At 28.0% G+C, this 19,593-nt stretch overlaps 3 protein-coding genes across 3 annotated transcripts; all 3 read right to left on the reverse strand.

Moving 5' to 3' along the window:
- Nucleotides 1-4,453: 4,453 nt before the first annotated feature.
- LOC126859047 (uncharacterized) lies at nt 4,454-7,106 on the reverse strand. Its single transcript, XM_050609952.1, has 9 exons — nt 7,035-7,106; nt 6,557-6,630; nt 6,373-6,490; nt 6,025-6,160; nt 5,819-5,941; nt 5,123-5,213; nt 4,804-4,961; nt 4,597-4,729; nt 4,454-4,510 (listed from the first exon to the last, which is right to left on the reverse strand). Exons 3-9 carry the CDS (start codon nt 6,488-6,490, stop codon nt 4,460-4,462), a joined length of 810 nt encoding a protein of 269 aa, XP_050465909.1. The 5' UTR covers nt 6,557-6,630; nt 7,035-7,106; the 3' UTR covers nt 4,454-4,459.
- Nucleotides 7,107-8,877: 1,771 nt separating this feature from the next.
- Nucleotides 8,878-16,193, reverse strand: LOC126856886 (uncharacterized). Its single transcript, XM_050605860.1, has 14 exons — nt 16,050-16,193; nt 15,260-15,377; nt 14,770-15,031; nt 14,493-14,606; nt 14,238-14,328; nt 13,811-13,848; nt 13,383-13,515; nt 10,863-10,980; nt 10,536-10,671; nt 10,042-10,164; nt 9,519-9,609; nt 9,230-9,372; nt 9,011-9,143; nt 8,878-8,928 (listed from the first exon to the last, which is right to left on the reverse strand). Exons 1-14 carry the CDS (start codon nt 16,191-16,193, stop codon nt 8,878-8,880), a joined length of 1,695 nt encoding a protein of 564 aa, XP_050461817.1.
- A 1,049-nt stretch (nt 16,194-17,242) lies between these two features.
- Nucleotides 17,243-19,593, reverse strand: LOC126859051 (uncharacterized). Its single transcript, XM_050609960.1, has 8 exons — nt 19,546-19,593; nt 19,362-19,477; nt 18,646-18,723; nt 18,189-18,305; nt 17,918-18,008; nt 17,684-17,829; nt 17,410-17,542; nt 17,243-17,334 (listed from the first exon to the last, which is right to left on the reverse strand). Exons 1-8 carry the CDS (start codon nt 19,591-19,593, stop codon nt 17,284-17,286), a joined length of 780 nt encoding a protein of 259 aa, XP_050465917.1. The 3' UTR covers nt 17,243-17,283.

The raw sequence follows: 19,593 nt of genomic DNA on the forward strand, positions 1-19,593 counted from the left end.
TATATAAGTTTTGTGAGTTTTTAAAGAATTTAAATATAATATAAGATTTAAATATATAAGAATTTAAATATATATAAATGATCTTTACTTAATTTGATTTGATTCGCGTCCACTTTTATTTTTTATCTTCTATAACTTGCGTATTACTTTCATTTCCCATCTTCTATATTATCTCAAATAATCAAATATCAAATTATTTCACACTTATATATTAAATAATCTCTTAAATTACAAGGAAAAATAAATGTGTTTTCTTCTTTCAAATTAATATTTTATAAATTAAATTTTAATTAAAGCTAAAAAGAAACATCGTAAAATAAAACATGAAAAATGATTGATAAATTCTTATTATGTTTAACACTCGGAGTTAGAATTGCAAATGAATCAAAAATGCTAATGGACAATTAGTACTATTAGCCGACAAATAAAATATACATGCAAGACGCGCTAATTTCTGTCTCGGTATATCCGAGGAATTTGTGTACGAGTTGCACGCGTTCTTCGTACTTGCAACCGATAGGCGCCTCTAGCTAGGAGGTTCTCATACGATAGAGACATTATGTTTGTAGCTTAGATAAGAACGTGGCAATACGATGTCGAAGGAACCTGCTCAAGTGTCTGCTCTTGTCAGAGCTGAAATCACGAGTTACAATAAAACTCTTCCAAAGATTAAAGCAATCAAGATGGTTGATCATCCGTCGCGTGCTTTTGAAATGAATTTTTTAAATCGTAAATCAAAATAATCTTTGATTAAAATAACAGGCTAGTATTCGAACGTAACGTTTTATCTTTTTCGTGTGCATTTTAAATAGCTGACTTTTTCTTATGTAATAAAATCTTATGTTACGAATTAAATCGTAATTTTGGTATTGATCGAATAAGCAAATCGTATGAACTACTCAAGTTATTTACTTTAATTATTTAAAGAAATATTATAACCCGTTTCCCTCAACTCAATAAAAAAAAAAACTTATTAGAATAGATATGAATAATTGGATAACAAGTTTCTAAAGATGTGAGTTTCTATTTAATATAAGAAATATTTTTCGATTACTTAACGTGTCTATTTTGTAATTATGACTGGCGTCTAGAATAAATTACCATACAATACGATAGTGATGTGTTAGTGAGCTGCAAAAAAATATAGCTTGTAAAGAAAATATAGATCTTTTATATTCTTCACATTTCCTCGCGTTTTACCGTAGCAAAGCCTTGCAAAGATGGTAAAAATATAGAACGGACGCACAGTGTGGTACTTTTCATACTTCTATGCATCATCAGCAAAAGACATTTTTGCGTGTATACTGGAGTCGCGTACCATCGAGTACTGCATCTGTGCATGAAATGTCTTAGATTAATCCATATTATATAATCTCATGTGTGCATAAAACATTTTAAATAAATATTTAAATATCTTTCTTTTTTTAGCACTTACATTTTTTTAAATACATTGTTGCTGTGGTCTATTATTTGTTGACCAATGTAATTGTTGATGAACATAAAGCAGAAATGAAAAGTAATGCAGCATAACGTTATGATTATGCCATCGTTCCTAGTATCTGCTATAATATATTCACAAAACTACGGAGAGTGTAACTTTTAAGAAATACCATATGATGTTAACGATACAATTGTTTGTTTTAAAGACTTACACGATATAGATTAATGCTTAACACTGTCACTCCCATAGGAATTATGAACAAGTGTACAGTTTCAAAAATGGATTTCATAGAATCGACGAATCTTGAACAGTCAAATTGTAATATAATTTGAAAACTTGATGTTTAGAAAATGATTGTTAATTTCTAAAGAAATATTCGCATGAAAAAATTAATACTTTTTGCATTAACGCGCAGGCGCGTGTGTGTATGACTTAGTTTACATCAATATATTTTGATCGAACTAAATACTATACTGGCCAATCACAGTCATTTTATTCTTTAAAAGAATGGCTAAGATTAGTCAATGTATTTAGTATTACGTAGTAAAATATATCGATATGAAGTAGGTCTATATCTTAAGATCTTCTTTCAAATTAATAGAAATAGCATCAATGTAGATTTGAATACAGAATAGTATTTTATTATGAATTAATCCTTTATATTTTTAAAAATTGTTTCAAAAAAAAAAAAATTAATAATTTTAATACCAACTTGATAGCTCTTAGATGACTATCGATGGCTTTTGCGATACTTTTATAAGTGTCAGACTTATATGAAACGGTTAATGATTTCATTTGGCTTCTGTTTACGATGCATTCAATTCGATAACTGGAAGAATTCAATTATATCATCGTGTATTGAAAATAGGATATTGCTTTTTAGAAATGCAATGTCCTGATTTCGATACGCGATATATTTATTAGCACTTTTAAGAATTCACAATTACCTAGTGATCTGAAACATTGCGCAAGCATGTTGTACACACATCATAGTGATCGAATTTAAAGCTATCAATACGGCGACACCAATGAAGCTCATCAGAGTTAGGTAAACTGTTAACAAATAAATGTATTCCTTCTCATTGATAAAGTATTCCATTTTCTTCGGAAAATTCCACAACTGACGCGATTCGTTCAAAGGTATCATGATGTCAAAAATTTTTGGCCCCAAAAATGTTATTATGCACAGAAATACCATTGTGTATGTCAACACTATAACAGGCATTTTTCATAATTTAATTTTTAATTTAATTTTAATTTCGTGATCGTATCAATTAATATTTCACAACTTTTGATTCTTCATGACTCACTTAACATAATGAATGAGAAACGTTTTCCAATGTTAGCACGTTTACGTATAATTTGAAGTTCCTTTTTCTCCTTTAAAGAATCCCAATCGTATCGTATTTGTTCCATAAGATTTTTTACCTAAGATATCATTGATCGATGTATCTTATTGTTAATAATATTTGAGAGAAAATTGTGTCTAAATTTACAGAACATATTTCATCATCATTTTTAGCAATTAAGTTTGTTATTAATAAACTTACTTTATTGCTTTTAAAAAATACAGTAAAATATTTCACCATACAAAGTAATATTGGACCAATAAATGAATAAACGTTTAAAAAAATATCCATGCTGTATTCCTTAGTGATCAATGCTGACAACTGAAATTAATATTTTTACCAATCGATAATGTAATTTACACTAATATTCATATAATATAAAAATTAGATTATAATGCTTTTATGAATGTGACATTAATATCTAATTTAAACAATTTGAGTTATGAAATATTATGTAAATTGAAGGAATAAATAAATATTAAGAGTATTGAATGAAAATGTATATTCTGTTCAAGCGTTAAAAGGAAATTAATAATATTGATTTATCAACTGTCAAAAATAAATTGCCAAATAAATTGGAAAATAGCATAATGTATTAATGATATATGAATGATAAAACGCAATATAAAACACAAATTCATTATACACTTAAAGAAAAAAAAATATTAACAATAAACAACTAGTTTTAAACCGTAACATCTTAAATTAGTATTTATCAACAATTAGTCATAAACAACAAACCTGAAAAATAATACCAAATAAAATAAAGAGAAACAAAAGTATGCAACGAACGTAGTTCGAATATCGTGTACAATATGGCCATAGACCAAGATACGTTAACATTATTCGATGAATTCTGTAATAGGAACTTTCAACACAGTTCATGCTTGCGCGACACAATCGAAATACTATTTCAATGACTGAACTTTACAGAAAGATTCTTGTCCTAAAATCTTTTTTATTTCGTATGATATTTTTTTATGAAACCGGGAATTATAGATGGCATTAAATGTAATCTTCGAATAGCGAAGAATAACGTAAAATTATCGAGAGTTTATCAAACGATTTTATCATTATATTACAGGAAGTAATGGAAGAAAGTAACACATGCGATTTCGTGAATTATATATAAGTAATACTTTCTTGCTGATGATGGAGGCGTTTTATGGAAGGGAGAGAAAGGAAGGGTAATAATATACATAATTTTCTTTATTTTCTTCCGGTGCAGGCGCTTTAGATTCGTTTTTTGTCAACGGAATTGTCTGCCTTCATTTCTGCATGTGTGCGTGAAACCATCGCGTTAGTAACTTTCATTGAAATAATTGCAATACAAAGGTTTAGTGTTCCGCAATGTTCTTGTGAGTGCAACTCACAATCCGATAATAATTATCGTGTAGAAGAAGATCAACTCCAGAATTATATATAACAAATGATGCTGGTCATAAAACATTTGTATTTCTACATTCATTTTATATACAGTTAGGAAAATAATTTATTAGATCGATTGTTTTTATGTATTACCATATTTATTACTATATATGACTATATATATTATTCATTACTATATTTATTGCTACATTTATACTTGCAACAAGTATATCATAACTATTTGCATCGTGAAGTTTTAAATGTTCAACCTTAATGATCGATTTCGCGAGGAGAACAAAAATCAACGGGTGGAAAAGATTACCGTAAAGTATGAAATTGACATACTTGTAAGCTAAAACAGAAATTTTAATCTAAGAAACTTAAAACAAAAATATTTTCGACAAAAAAATTATTATACAATAATTGTTGGTACTCTACCGTGGCAAATCCTTCGAACGACGGAATAAACAAACCACCAATGATGTACGAGAAATGTCGTATGCTCCTTTGCATCATAAACAGCAATAATTTCTGCGCTTTCAAAGGTGCCACATACCATTTCGTGTTGTACCTGTTTTAGTCACCAATAGAAAACCGTAACTGAAAACTTTATGCGCTGAGGATTTATTCTCTTTTCTAATATACATATATGTTACTCTCGTTCTGTAAAAGATATTGCCGCTATGATCGATTATTTCCTGTCCTACATAGTTGCAGAAGAACATGTACCAAAAATGGCCAATGGTTACCAAAATGCTAACGATCAAATCGTAATATTCTTCGGTCATTATTAGTTGAGAAAGCTGTGAGAGACATAAATAATAATAATTTGCTTTTGCGAGGAATAAATATGTCTTACGTGTTATGGATAATGCAAATACTGTGTTTCGACACATCTGATCAAAATATAAAATATTAATTATTCAGCTTCATTATCGGTAAGTGTATATCAATGATTACTCACACGATAAAGATTAATACTTAGTGACAGCACTCCTAATGGTAATAGTAAGAAATATGCCCATTTAAAACTTGTCCTCAACATTTCTACAAACCTTGGATAATACGGTGCAGAATAAATAAATATAAATACAAATACACACACATATATATATCTAATGTTGTCAATTACATTTACTGACGATTCGTACGTTTTTTCATTTGAGATTTTGTAATTTATAAAGAATATCCGACAAGTAAGTGACTAAACGAAAGATGAAGGTAGATTAGCTCAAACTGAGTCGAAAAATCCTAAATCATTTTTTTGTGTAATGCTTAATAAAGAAATTATTATTGAGCAAAATTTAGCCAATCATCGCCGATTTTTAGTCGGGCGCACATCGGTGAGCCGCGTGCCTGATAGTGGGTGAACACTCAGCTGTTACTGGCAGCGCACCACTATCAGGCATGCGGCTCAGTGACATGCATCCGGCTAAGATGATTAATTAGACTTTACTGAATAATAACTCCTTTATTAAGCATTATATAAAAAAAAAAAAAAAAATAAATGGTTCAGGATTTTTCGACTCAGTTTGAGTCAATCTACTTCCAATCTTTTACTTACTTGTTGGACACCCTGTATAATTTCGTTAGAAATAATTAAAGAATGCATTTTGCAAGAAAAGAAACTTTCAATTAAAAATTAATTATAAATACGAACTTGTTTGCTCTGCTGTACATATTGACACCACTAATTATCCCTTGACATACAATTAAACTTCTTTCGGCAGAAGATGTAATATCTTGTATCGTATTTTTATGCAGCACCTGTTCTATGCGACAACTAAAATTGATAACAAACCAAATGTTTTCAAACTCTATATTAATGTCAATTGTTTCGTTTTAAGCTCTGAGACATTGCATTACTTGGCTATTTGGAACAATCCACACGCATGTTGCATATATGACATATGAATTGTCTCGGTGGCTACCACTGTGGTTAATCCACACAAAACTATCACAAATAAATGTAACAAAATCGGGATAAAATATTTTTGTTGATCTATAAAATATTCGACCTTGATGGGTAACCGTCGTGAGTAAGATTCATTTGCAGTCGTTGCCATGTTCAGAAGAAAGTTTGATAAAAACTGCACCAGAATGAAAGTGAATATAGATAGATACATAAACACTACAATGGTTGAAAAATCATCATTATCGAATGTAATGCGTGAAAAAACTATTCGGGAAAAAACTATTCGAGATGCTGCTTACATATCGTAATCAATGTGATGAATCTTCCGATAGCCCAGTATTTTTTTATTATTTCGATTTCCTGCACGCTGCTTAATGTATTCCAATCACGCCGCACTTGTTCCGTAAGAGCTTGCATCTAAATGTCGATGATTATTTATACAACTTTTAGCGAGAAAAAACGCATTTGATATAACAAACCTACCTTTTTTATGTTAAAGCAAAGAACATTATACTTTAACGTATAAGCTAACCATGGGATGCTGTATGCAAGAACTTCTAGAAGAAGATCCGAGTTATATTCTGTTGTGATGAAAGTCGTAAACTGAAAGTAATATTTCTGTCCAGATATTTTTATTTTTACGTTGAAGGTATCGATTTTTTCTCGCTGGAATAACTTCGAAGAATATATAAATACATACATGTACAAAATTTTACTTATTAAAATTCTTTTATATTTATATTTATTTTTATATTTATATTTATATTTATTTTTATATTTATATTAAAAATTTTTATGTATATGTTATTGTAACGTTTATGAGAAAAATGTGTCATTCATTTTATAAGAATAATAATATATTCCGCTTTATAGCATGTATACTTCGTTTTATATTAAATATTGTCCATAAAAAATTAATTAATCAGATATACATAAGCTAAAAGAGAAAATATTGTAATACCTGAACTGCTACGCTGGATATAAGTATTACGGTCGTCAATGCTACTATAATATGCCTGAAATTAGAGTTCTGATACGGCCACAAACCAACACATAATAACAAAATTCTATTAATCGCGTAGTATTAACTATTCGCCGTGCAATTCTGCCATTTCGATGCTAATACTGTGATACGTTTGCGCTCATTTCTCCAATCATTTCTTAGATTCGGCATTTCGATTGCGTATACAATCCGTATTTCCGCGCATTCGAAATGTGCCGATACATGCAAATTATTATATGAACCAAGTGCAAATTATGATATTATCTTATATCCTATATAGATCTAGTGTCTACATCTATAACATCTATTTTTTTGAATAAAATGTTATTACTCTCTTCGGCACAATAAACCGATTAAGTATCATTTCCTTCACCATATGCATTCTCCCTCAATGCGTGTTCGATCGACGCAGGCGCATTTGCAAAGTCGCATTCGCATATTTTTGATATCTCTTCATTCCTATTCGAGGCGCGATACGTTACGGTTGCTTTTCTCGCAATGCTGAAATAGTGCTAATATATTAACGTTACAAGAGAATTTAATTTAAGAAACATCGCTGTATGATTATAATCAGCGAAACGTAGTGTGCTTGTGACGTGTGTGCTTGAATATCGTGAAAACCTATTTTGAATTAGATCCAACAAAATTATGGATTAGTTTCAGTAAGCTTCTGTAACTGTGTATTAATTGTGTAAATTATTGTATATTAATGCAATATTATGTACAGCTTTCTCTTCCCCCTCTTACTCTCTCTCTTTTTTTCTTCTCTCTCTCTCTCTCTCTCTCTCTCTCTCTCTCTGTCTCTCTTTCTTTCTCATTATGTCAAAGATTTCTGTTTAATAATATTATTTCTGTTAAAGTAATTTTTGTTGTTAAATTTAATTATAAATTGTCAAAACAGACATATGTAAATGTCGGAAATGGCAATAATAAGATTGTCATGTAATAATTCAATGCTGTCCATTTTACAAAATTTAATGGTTTACTGTCTCCTGTTAGAAATAATATAATTAAGTGATAACATTTATTAGTATAATTAAGTGATAACAGAGCTCATGTATATTGTTTTTAAACAATTTGACGTTAAAGGTCATAACTGCGAAAGTTTCGATATTGCCGCAAATTTATTCTTCTCCAGCTCATACATTATTATCACATTTAGAATCAATTGCTCTTGTGTATTATCATATTTATTATTACATATTACTATATATAGGATGTTCGGAGTTAATCGCATCACTTATCGTGTACAGATAGGATTAAACTAAGAAGCAAAAGTCCTTTATCATTTTGCGATTTTTGTAATAATTGAGAAATTAATTTAAGAAGATTGACCAATTTGCGTGAGTAGATACGCGGCCAGAAAAGATGGTTCAGAGATAATACAAGTTTCCGGTCGCTAAACGCGCGACAAAGTTTGGGAAGAGTGCTCTAAAAATAACATTACGTACGAGTGGTACTTAATGATGGGAGTTCTCGGGTCCTAACATCCACACATCAATGAGTTGTCTCTTTTTACTGCGTGCTTATACTTACATGAATTAGTCTTCTTTTTTTAAATTAATTTTTTAATAATTAATACGAAAATCACAAAATGGTAAAGAACTTTCCTATTCAGTTTAATCCACTCTGTCTGCACATGATAGGTGATGCAATTGACTCCGGATACCATGTATATATTCATAATTATATTTATTACTATATTTATACTTGCAACAAAATATCACAACTACTTGCATCTTGTGAAGTTCTAAGTGTTCAGACATTAACAATTAGCCATGTTTCACGGGGAGGACGACGATCAATTAGTGGAAAAGATCACTGTGAAGTATGAAACTGACATGCTCGTAAGCTAAAATAGAAATCTTAATGTAAGAAATTTGAAGCAATGTTTTTCGATAAAAAAAGATTATTATTAATTGCCGGTACTCTACCGTGGCAAATCCTTCGAACGACGGAATGAACAAACCACCAATGACGAATGAGGAATGCCGTATGCTCCTTTGCATCACAAACAGTAATAATTTCTGCGCTTTCAATGGTGCAACATACCATTTCGTGTTATATCTGTTTAAATTAATAGCAGAAAACCGTTAAGTGAAAACTTTGCGTGCTGAAGATTTAATCTTCTTTCTAATATACACGTTACTCACGTTCTGTAAAAGACATTGCTACTATGATCGATTATTTCCTGTCCTACATAGTTGAGGAAAAACATGTACCAAAAATGGCCAATGATGAACAGAATACTAACGATCAGCTCGTAATATTCCTCGGTCATTATCAGTTGAGAAAACTGAGAAACACAGGTATAATAATTCGTAATATCATAAATATGTTTTATGCGTTATGAATAGTAGATGATGTGTCTTGACACATGTAATCAAACTATAATACATTAATTACTTCATTATCGGTAAGTGTATATCAATAATTACTCACACGATAAAGATTGATACTTAGCGACAACACTCCTAATGGTAACAGTAATAAATACGCCCATTTAAAATTTGCCTTCGACATTTCTATAAACCTTGAATAACACGATATGGATAAATAAATATAAATAAATATAAATATAAATACATACACATATATCTAGTATTGTCAATTATGTTTATTGATGATTCGTACGATTTCTCATATCAAATTTTCTAGTTTATACATACTGAGAAAAAAATTATTTACTTGACTAAATGCGTTTAATTATTTCTTTAATTGTAATATTTAAATTAAATACGACAATCTAATATGATAAATCTAATATGACATATTTGACTTAAATACTTAAATATTTCAATCAAAGAAATGGTAATCGATTGAACGCATTTGATCAAGTTAAAATTTTTTTTTCCTCAGTGCACGTAAGTGTATGTAATTTCATTTAAAATAATTGAAAAATTCGAGAAAAATCGCATGTTGCAAAAAAAAGTTTTCAATGAAAAATTAATCATTAATTACGAACTTGGTTGCTCTTCGGTACATATTGACTGCACTGATTATCTTCTTGCATACAATTAAATTTCTTTCGGCAGAAGATGTAATATCTTGTATCGTGTTCTTATGGAGCGCCTGTTCTAAGCGATAACTAAAAATGATAAGAAACCAAATGTTTGTGTTTGCTATAGACATAGTATACCTGGACTGATTATGAGTGTTAAGAAGTAAGAATTGTCAAGTATTAGACAAAGATAGCATGCTTTGTATCACCATTCTATCTTCGTCTTTTCATTCTTTCTACTTTTCTGTTTCTCAATCAACAAAGGCATCTTCATCCTATTACGTGTTAGGCAAAAACAGATTGTTGATCATACAACAGCTATCTCTTTTTATTTTTTGGTGTTCTGATTACGGGAAATATAGAGACGCGCGGTCTATATATTACACGTTTATGGTGTTTGCAAACTCTATTAATATCAATTGTCTCGTTTTTTTAAACTCTCTGAAACATTTCTTTACTTGGCTATTTCGAACAATCCACACGCATGTTGCATGTACGACATATGAAGCGTCTCGGTCGCTGCCACTGTGGTTAATCCACACAAAACGATTAGAAATACATGTAACAAAAGCGGAATAAAATATTTTTGTTGATCTATAAAATATTCGACTTTGACGGGTAATCGTCTTGAGTGAGATTGATCAGTCGTTCCTATATCCAGAAGAAAATTTGATAAAAGCAGCACAAGAATGAAACCGAATATAGATAGATAGATAAACACTGTAATAGTTAAAGAATCGTTATCGAATGTAGTGTGGGAAAAAAATATTCGAGATGCTGCTTACATGTCGTAATCAATGTGATGAATCTTCCGAAAGCCCAGTATTTTTTTATTATTTTGATTTCCTGCGCGCTGCTTAATGCATTCCAGTCACGCCGCATTTGTTGCATAAGGCCTCGCATCTAAATTCAACGACAATGATTATTCATCAATTTTTATCGAAAAAGAATGCGTTTGATATACAAATATATCTACCTTTTTTATGTTAAAGCAAAGAGCATTATATTTCAACGTATAAGCTAACCATGGGATGCAGTATGTGAGAATTTGTAGAAGAAGACCCGAGCTATATTCTGTTGTGATGAAAGTTGTAAGCTGAAAATGATATTTCTCTCCAGCAATTTTTACATTTACGTTAAAGTTATCAATCATTTTTCTTGTCAAAATAATTTCAAATAACATATAAACAAATATAAATACAAAAAAAAATTTTAATTATTAATATTTTAAGTTTTTTTTTTATTAAAAAAACTTTGTACATATGTATTGTAACGTTTACGAGAGAAATCCATTTTATAAGATAAGAATAGTAATATATTCTACTTTATAGCATACATACTCTTCTAATTTTTATATTAAATATTGTCCATAAAGAAAATTAATTAATCAGATATATATATAAGCTATAAGAGAAGACATTGTCATACCTGAACTACTACGCTCGATATCAGTATTACGGTCGTAAATGCTATTATAATGTGCCTGAAACTAGAGTTTTGATACGGCCACAAACCAATACATAGTAACAAAATTCTATTAACCGTGTAATAATTTTTTGCCGCACAATTTTGCCATTTCGATGCAAATGTGACACGTTTGTGCTGAATTTCATTCCTCCAGTTATCTCTTAGATTCGGCATTTCAATTGCATATTACATTTTCGCATTTCCGCGCATTCAAAATAATGTGTCGATATCGTGCAAATTCTTATAATAATTTAAGTGCAAATTATAGCATTATCTTATATCCTATATAGCTCGAGCGTCTACAATAGAACAAAATGTTATTACTCTCTGCGACACAATAAACCAATTAAATATCATTTCCCTCACTGTGTACATTTGATGTTTTTCCTTCGACGCGTGTTTGATCGACGCAGGCGCAGTTGCAAAGTCGCATTCGCACATTTTTGATGTCTCTTCATTCTTATTCGAGACGCGATACGTTACGGTTGCTTTTCTAGCAGTGTTGAAATAGTGCTAACATGTTAATGTTATAAGGGAGTAGATTTAGTATTTAAGAAAACATCGCTATACGATTATAATCATCGAAACGTAGTGACGTGGTGCTTGGTGAATATCGTGAGAACTTATTTTGAATTAGAATAAAAAAAAAAAACTATGAATTAATATATGATAATAAAATTAATATAAATAAATATAAATATATATAAATAAAATAAATATAAATAAATTAATATATATATATATATATATATATATATATATATGTATATTTTTTTTTCCTCTAGAAAAAGAGGAATCCTCCTTTACCATAAAGAAATTCTCTAACACAATTTTGTGTGTAAATTAACTAATTTCTCTCAAAATTAATAAACAAATATTTTTGTACAACTTACAGTTTTTGTAGACAACAAAAAACGTGAATGATTAAATAATTTTTAATATATATTACAACAATTAAAATCTATCGAATCTGTTGAAATTCTCTGAATTTTCTGTATCTACGGGAGAAACGTAGATCGAACAATAGTAGTATCACACATGAAATGATAAATAATGATTTATAAATTATTTTATGTGACAAGTAGTATATTTAATATCATATCAACAAGTAGTATATTTAATATCATATAGTATATTTTATAATCATGCTACACAGTGAATTCTAAGATGCTAATTGACTATTTTAATGTGTCATTTCAAGTGAATCATAATTCTCTCGTTACTTGTGATTTTTATATGTATTTCGATCATCGACTAACGTTGGATAGTTGTTTTCAGAAGAACTTTTGTCTTTGTATAATTATGTGCATTATCCATAAAAATCTTAATGTATTGACCAAAAAACCGTGAAATAAGACATAGAGGTGCTCACGAGCTAAAATAAGAAACGTTTTATTATAATCAGTGTTATAATCATATGTTCTATTATTATTATTATTATTATTATTATTATTATTATTAAATAATTATTAAAATTTATTAAATTCACATAGTCGCAAATAATACATAATAATAGCGAATTTAATTTTTAAATCGTATTCGTCATATCGACTGCGTTTTGATTTATAAAAAAAAAAAAAATCAAATATTTTATAATAAATATATTTATTCATTTAAATAAATAATTAACATGGCTTGTTTTATATATAATATTATACATTACATATGCATTACTGTGATTCTATTGTATGCAGCACAAAATTATTGCAATTTATAAATTTTAAGTGAATATTGCTAAAAGAGTACTATACATATTTGATTTAAACATTATACTTGTAAATTATATCATGTTATAATTTTAATATTTTTGCAATAAGTTTTTTGTACATAATGCTTACCGAAGCAAAGCATTCAAGCGATGCGTCTATTACACCGAGCATAGTAAATTTACAGGTTTTTATGCTTCGTTGCATTATAAATTGAAGCAGTTTCTGACATTGAATAGAAACAGTATACCAAGGCAATTCACATCTAAAAATGAAATAATAAATAAAAATAATAAAATAATATTTTATATCATTAATTTTTTTTATATAAAACATTTTTAATGCAAAATGCTATTTAATTTAATAAAATCAAAAATTTCTATAATATCAATATGACATTTTCATGTAATCATATCGTAAGATTTGCACGTATCTACTTTATTCAGTTTTTATTAATTTAAAAACATTTGTTATCGATAACAAAATTGCTAGTGCAAAAACTTCTATCATAGCAACTTACTATAAATAGTAAAATATTATTCTGATTTAATGATACTAACGTTTTATAGAATATCTCAGCACTGCAATTTGTTACTCTCTGGGCCACAAAATTATTTATAAACATATAAAAAAAGTGGCAGATGACTAGTAATCCAATCGCAGCTAACTCTTCCATTTTTCCCTTAAACCCTGCTAAAGCAAGCTGACATATGCGAAAAAATACTTTAAAGTAATAATTTTTCATATTATATCCGCATTAATGTATTTGACAATAAAAATACTATATTAACGGAAAAATGCAGATGTTTAAAGTTAAAAGATGCACTTTATACTTAGCATTGTGACGTTTGATTATTATACTCGAGAAATTTTTTTATATATATTTTTTTATATATTTTTAATATATATTTTTAACATATTTTTAACATATAATATGTTGTAGTAATGAATTCAACGCGTTTCATTTATAATTAGCATAGTACTTACACGAAACAGATTGATACTTAAAGAACATACGCCTAACATAAGCAATATGAAGTAAGACACTTCGAAGTTGGAATTAAGAAACTCTAAAAACCTTCAATAATATTCTAGCGTTAGCTCTCTTATTAATTGTACGTTAATCATGTATTGTTTATTTATTAATCATTTCATTAAAATTTAATTCAAGATTTCTTTCTGATTAAGATTTTCCAGTGTAATTAAATAATCGCAAAGTATGAATGATATATAATTACTTACTTGATAGCTCGATTGTGAACGATTACCGCATTAATTATATTCGTGTAATACGTCGTATTTTTCTCTGCGATAGAAATGTGTATTTCGCAATCAAATGCATGCTCTATGCGAAAACTACAGAAATAAAACGCACGTTAATAATTATTAAAAATATGCTGTAATATAAAATTAACGAGAAATTAACTGTAACATTTTATTATATGTACATCCTGTCTCAGTTAGAAAATTCAGTTTTTTGCAAACAAATTTTATTAAATTTTTCTATTCCGATCGTTACCTAGCAATTTTGAATAGAGCACAAGCGTGTTGCATCCATATCAAGCACATTGTTTCTGTAGCCACTATTATAGTTATTTCTGCTGAAAGCGCCACTGTCATATGCATAAATATTGGAGCAAAATATTTTTCTTGATCAAAAAAAAATGTGGCTATAGCTAAAAGTTCGTACGGTCGTGATTCGTTCAAAGGCGCCACTATATCAAGCAATTTTGGTGAAATTTGCATCGTTAGAAATATATATACGGATGAATAGAACAATACTGAAAAAATATCATTTAAATCAAAAACAAAAATAAATTATATATCAGCAAAATGCAAAAAAAAAAAATGATAATACAATGAATCTCAATTTGGCAAAAAATCGAAAAAGTACAATAAATAATTTATAATATTTTTTTTTCAATTAATTTTATAAAAAAAAGAAAACCAAAAAAATTTTAATTTATTATTCAATATAGATACTGAAGGGTTCACAAAAAATTTCTCACTTGCTACAAAAATTGTCATCAGATATCCGATTTTAGTGTATCGCTGCAAGATTTTTAATTCCTCTATGCACTTTGTCGCATTCCAATGATATTTTATTTGCTCCCATATTTTTCTTATCTATCATTATCAATAATAAATCATAATATTTTTAAATTTTCTATTTTTATATTTCTTATTTATTAAGTAAAATAGTAATATAATTAATTACAGATAAATTAATTACAGATACATAATACGGAAATTGTTAAATATAACTGTTATATAAAATATTAACTTTTTAAATCAAATTTTAATTAGAATATTTTTATGCAATACATAATATATTAAAATAAATTAAATATATTAAATTCAATTAAAATAACTTACATCCCTAGATTTTATACAAAATGTGGAATATTTCAAGGAGAAAACTAGACAAGGTACAACAAATGATAAAATTTGAAGAAAAGATTCCAAATTAGATACGCTCGTTATGATTTTTCCTATCTAAAATATATATATATATATATATATATATATATATATATATATATATATAATTTTTTATTAATAAATCGTTTCATCATATATGTGTGTGTTTATTATCACATCTTTACATATTTTATAAAATTAAAAAGAATAAATGTTTGTTCATATGTAGATACATTACAGATTTATTGAAAAAAATTCTTATATATATATTTATTTTGCTTACACAAACAAAAATAAATTTCATTTGTTTATCATCATTGGACTGTTCAAATAGAGTTTCTAAAATCAAAAATAGGAAGATGTGAGAAGAAAAAATACCTGCACACTTAAAGAAAATGCGAGCAGTAGAGCGAAAAATATTCTCTGAATACTTATGAATGCTGAATCGTTACACGGCCATAAACCGACTGCGGTTAATAGGATTCGATTGAGCTTGTAGTAACGCTCGCCAGCAAAGTCCATCTTTTCATGAAGGTCGAAGCACGACTGTGCCAGAAGATACCGTGGAAGCCCAGAGTTCTATTCCCCTCATATTTTATTAAAGACTCATTTATGGAGCTCAAATTCTTCCTTGAGCTATTATGTGAAATTTTGTGAAAAAAAAACGATAATAGTAAATAGTAATGAAAAGTTTATCTATACCGGTGTCAAGGAAAGAGGGCCGAGGGTAATAAGCTGATCGATGCAATATATTTCCCGATGGGACTTTCGTAATTATCGAGAATATCAAATAATAAAATAAATATCGCTTTGCAAAGTGTGCAAGTATGATGATAATATTGAAAGAAAAAATTTTTTTTTCTGCAGAAATTCACGCAGACACTCTCATCATTTTGCTCTAACAATCGATTCCTCAGTCTGCTCGAGATGTTACTTTAATTCTATTGAACAGTTGAGTGTGAGTCATCTTTTACATAACCAACACAGATAATGCTCCATCTAACTAAAGTCAAATAGAAAGGAGATTGAGCACCGTAATGAGAGAGAAAGAAAGATCAGCACGAGATGAAGCACGATTCATATTTCAATAGAATTTTTCGAAGTGAAAGTAACAGTTCTTGTGCAATAGTTCATGCATGTTATTTTTAACTCACTGGTTTCTATTTCTACACAAACTATATTAAACAATTAAAATTTTAATTGTTGTTATTATCATGTATTTATATGCATTTTTTCTATACGCATATCAATTTTTTCTTGTCATGGAAAAAAAAAAAAGGAGAAGAACAATAATCTCTAAGTTTTTCATATAAATCTTTTATTTCGAGAATAAAAGAAAAAAGAAGGAAAAATAGCAAAACTTTTCTTTAATCTTCTTTTCTTTGTGCATAAATAAGTAAGTTGTTTTCATTAAACTTGTTTATTATCTATTAAGAAAAAATGTGACATAATTAATAAATTAGATTATAATATTTGCTAAGTTTATAAGATAAGGAATGTTAAGGAATTTGAAATTAACAATAAGACAACCAAGACATATATTTCTTTTTAATCAAATCTTTTAGTTAAATTTTTCATGAAGAAATATATTGATTAAATTAATTTCGTTATTCTATTTTACCGAGTTTAAAACAGTGAAAAAAGAGAACAATAAACTCATGGTCTAAAACAGAAGATTTAATTGTATAAATAATTAATTCATATGGTGATTATTTCCATTAAAGATGTGATCTCTTACCCCAACCAAACCTTCCAAACAAGGACTAAACATACCACCAGCGTCGACTCTGTAACTTTTTGTGGTTTTTTGTAGCAAAAAAAGTATTAATTGTTGCGCTTTTAATGGAGCATTGTACCATTCCGTATCGCATCTACATAATAACAACATGTATTAATTAGTTTCTAAATACGTCACCATAGACATCAATTACATATGTGTTTTAAAATTGTAGAATTTACGATACAATATGTATTTGCTTCGAGAAAAGCACATTAATAATTGTACTTCTTACATCGTTTGATGGACATAATTGCTGCAGTTTATAAATTCCTGTCCAGCAAAATTGCCTAGAATTAGAAACAAAAAATGGCAGAATATAAGTAAGATAGATTTTACAATATCTAATGTATTTTGCTCCATCGTTATTATTCGAGATAGCTGTAAATAAAATTGATAGTTTCATCAATTGCAGATAGTTTTCCAAAATTAATGACAAGAATGACTATATAACTGGCGTGTCACTTACATGAAAGAGATTAATGCTTCCCGAACATACAATAATCATAATTACGAGCAGGTATGAACGTCCAAAAGTTGTTTTTAATAACTCTGACAATCTAGTAATAAATGATACGTTAAGAATAATATTTTAGATATTAATTTTATTTTATCTTAAAGTAATTTATTTAAAATATATATGCAAAATTGTATTCAAATAAAAAATCAAAAAAAGTTGCAATAATTGCTAATATGTATTTTTCATGTAAAAGGTATTATGAAATTAATAGCATACTGACTCAAGCGCTCTTCTATGAACGTTCACCGCAGCAATTATTCTGTGATGGAATATAGCATATTTTTTCGCTATACATATTTGCTGAGCATTTTCGCTTAGCAGATGTTCTATACGGTAACTATAAAATTCTGTATGTTACGAAAGAGATTATATATATATATATATATATATATATATATATATATATATATATATAAAATATACACTCTTATAAATTATATAATACTTTATAAATTAATATTAATGAGATTATATATATATATATATATATATATATATATATATATATATAAATCTTGCTTCTATGTGCCTAAAAAGATTTTCTTAATTAAAAAAAAAATAATATTGTTTATATAATATAATAATAGTTAATATACAATAATTTAATATAATTTAGAATATAAAATAAAAATACAAAAAAAAACAAGAAAAAAATAAACATTTCACTTACAATTTACCTAGCAATTTTGAACATTCCAAAAGCATGTACTGCGTTTATTAATGAAAATGATTCAGTAGCTACACTAGTGGTCGTTATAAGGAACATCACAATATTTATGTATATTGCTAAGACATGAAAGTATTTTTGTTGATCTACAAAATATCCCATTTGAGCAAAAAGTTTGCGCGGACGAGACTCGTTTAATGGCATTACGATATCAAGTAAATCTGGTATATATTGTATCGAAATATAGACGAGGATTCCACAATAACCGAGCACTGAAATTTAGAAAATTTTATTACATTAAAGGATGATTAACATATCATAACCAAACACGCGCAAATTAAGTTTTTTTTATATTAAATTCAATAGAATTATAAATATTTGTATTTCTAAACTAATATATTGATCATATTAGAAACACAATAATTGATTTTGATGTAATTTTCGTAATTATCCATGATAATTGATATAAAATTTTGATGGAAACTATGTGTTACTATAACGTAAGTTCAAAAATCGAAGCCTATCTCATTGTTATTCGAAACCAATTACTATATATTTTCGATTTTTATAAATATGTTAGTCTATTTATGATATATCAAAATTTATCTATCAAAACATTGTAAAATCCATCGTTATTTTTAAGCTGTGTCCCGAATACATTATATAAGTTATATAATTCAAAATTAATTAAAAGCGAATAATTAAAAATTTATTCCGCACTTACTTGCTATAATTATTGTAAACAATTTTCCGTTTTTAGCATGTTTGCGCATTATATCGATCTCTTGATCATCCATTAAAATGCTCCAATTATCATGAACAAGTTTTTGAAATTTCTTTATCTATTAATATGTATGATAAATATCTGCACATGATAATCAATTTCAGATTCAATTATTGTTGGACTTACATTTTCCATCACAGCATAAAAAGTAATATATTTGGCAATCCATGCCAT

Source organism: Cataglyphis hispanica, chromosome 2, assembly GCF_021464435.1.
Source record: "Cataglyphis hispanica isolate Lineage 1 chromosome 2, ULB_Chis1_1.0, whole genome shotgun sequence".
NCBI lineage: Eukaryota > Metazoa > Arthropoda > Insecta > Hymenoptera > Formicidae > Cataglyphis > Cataglyphis hispanica.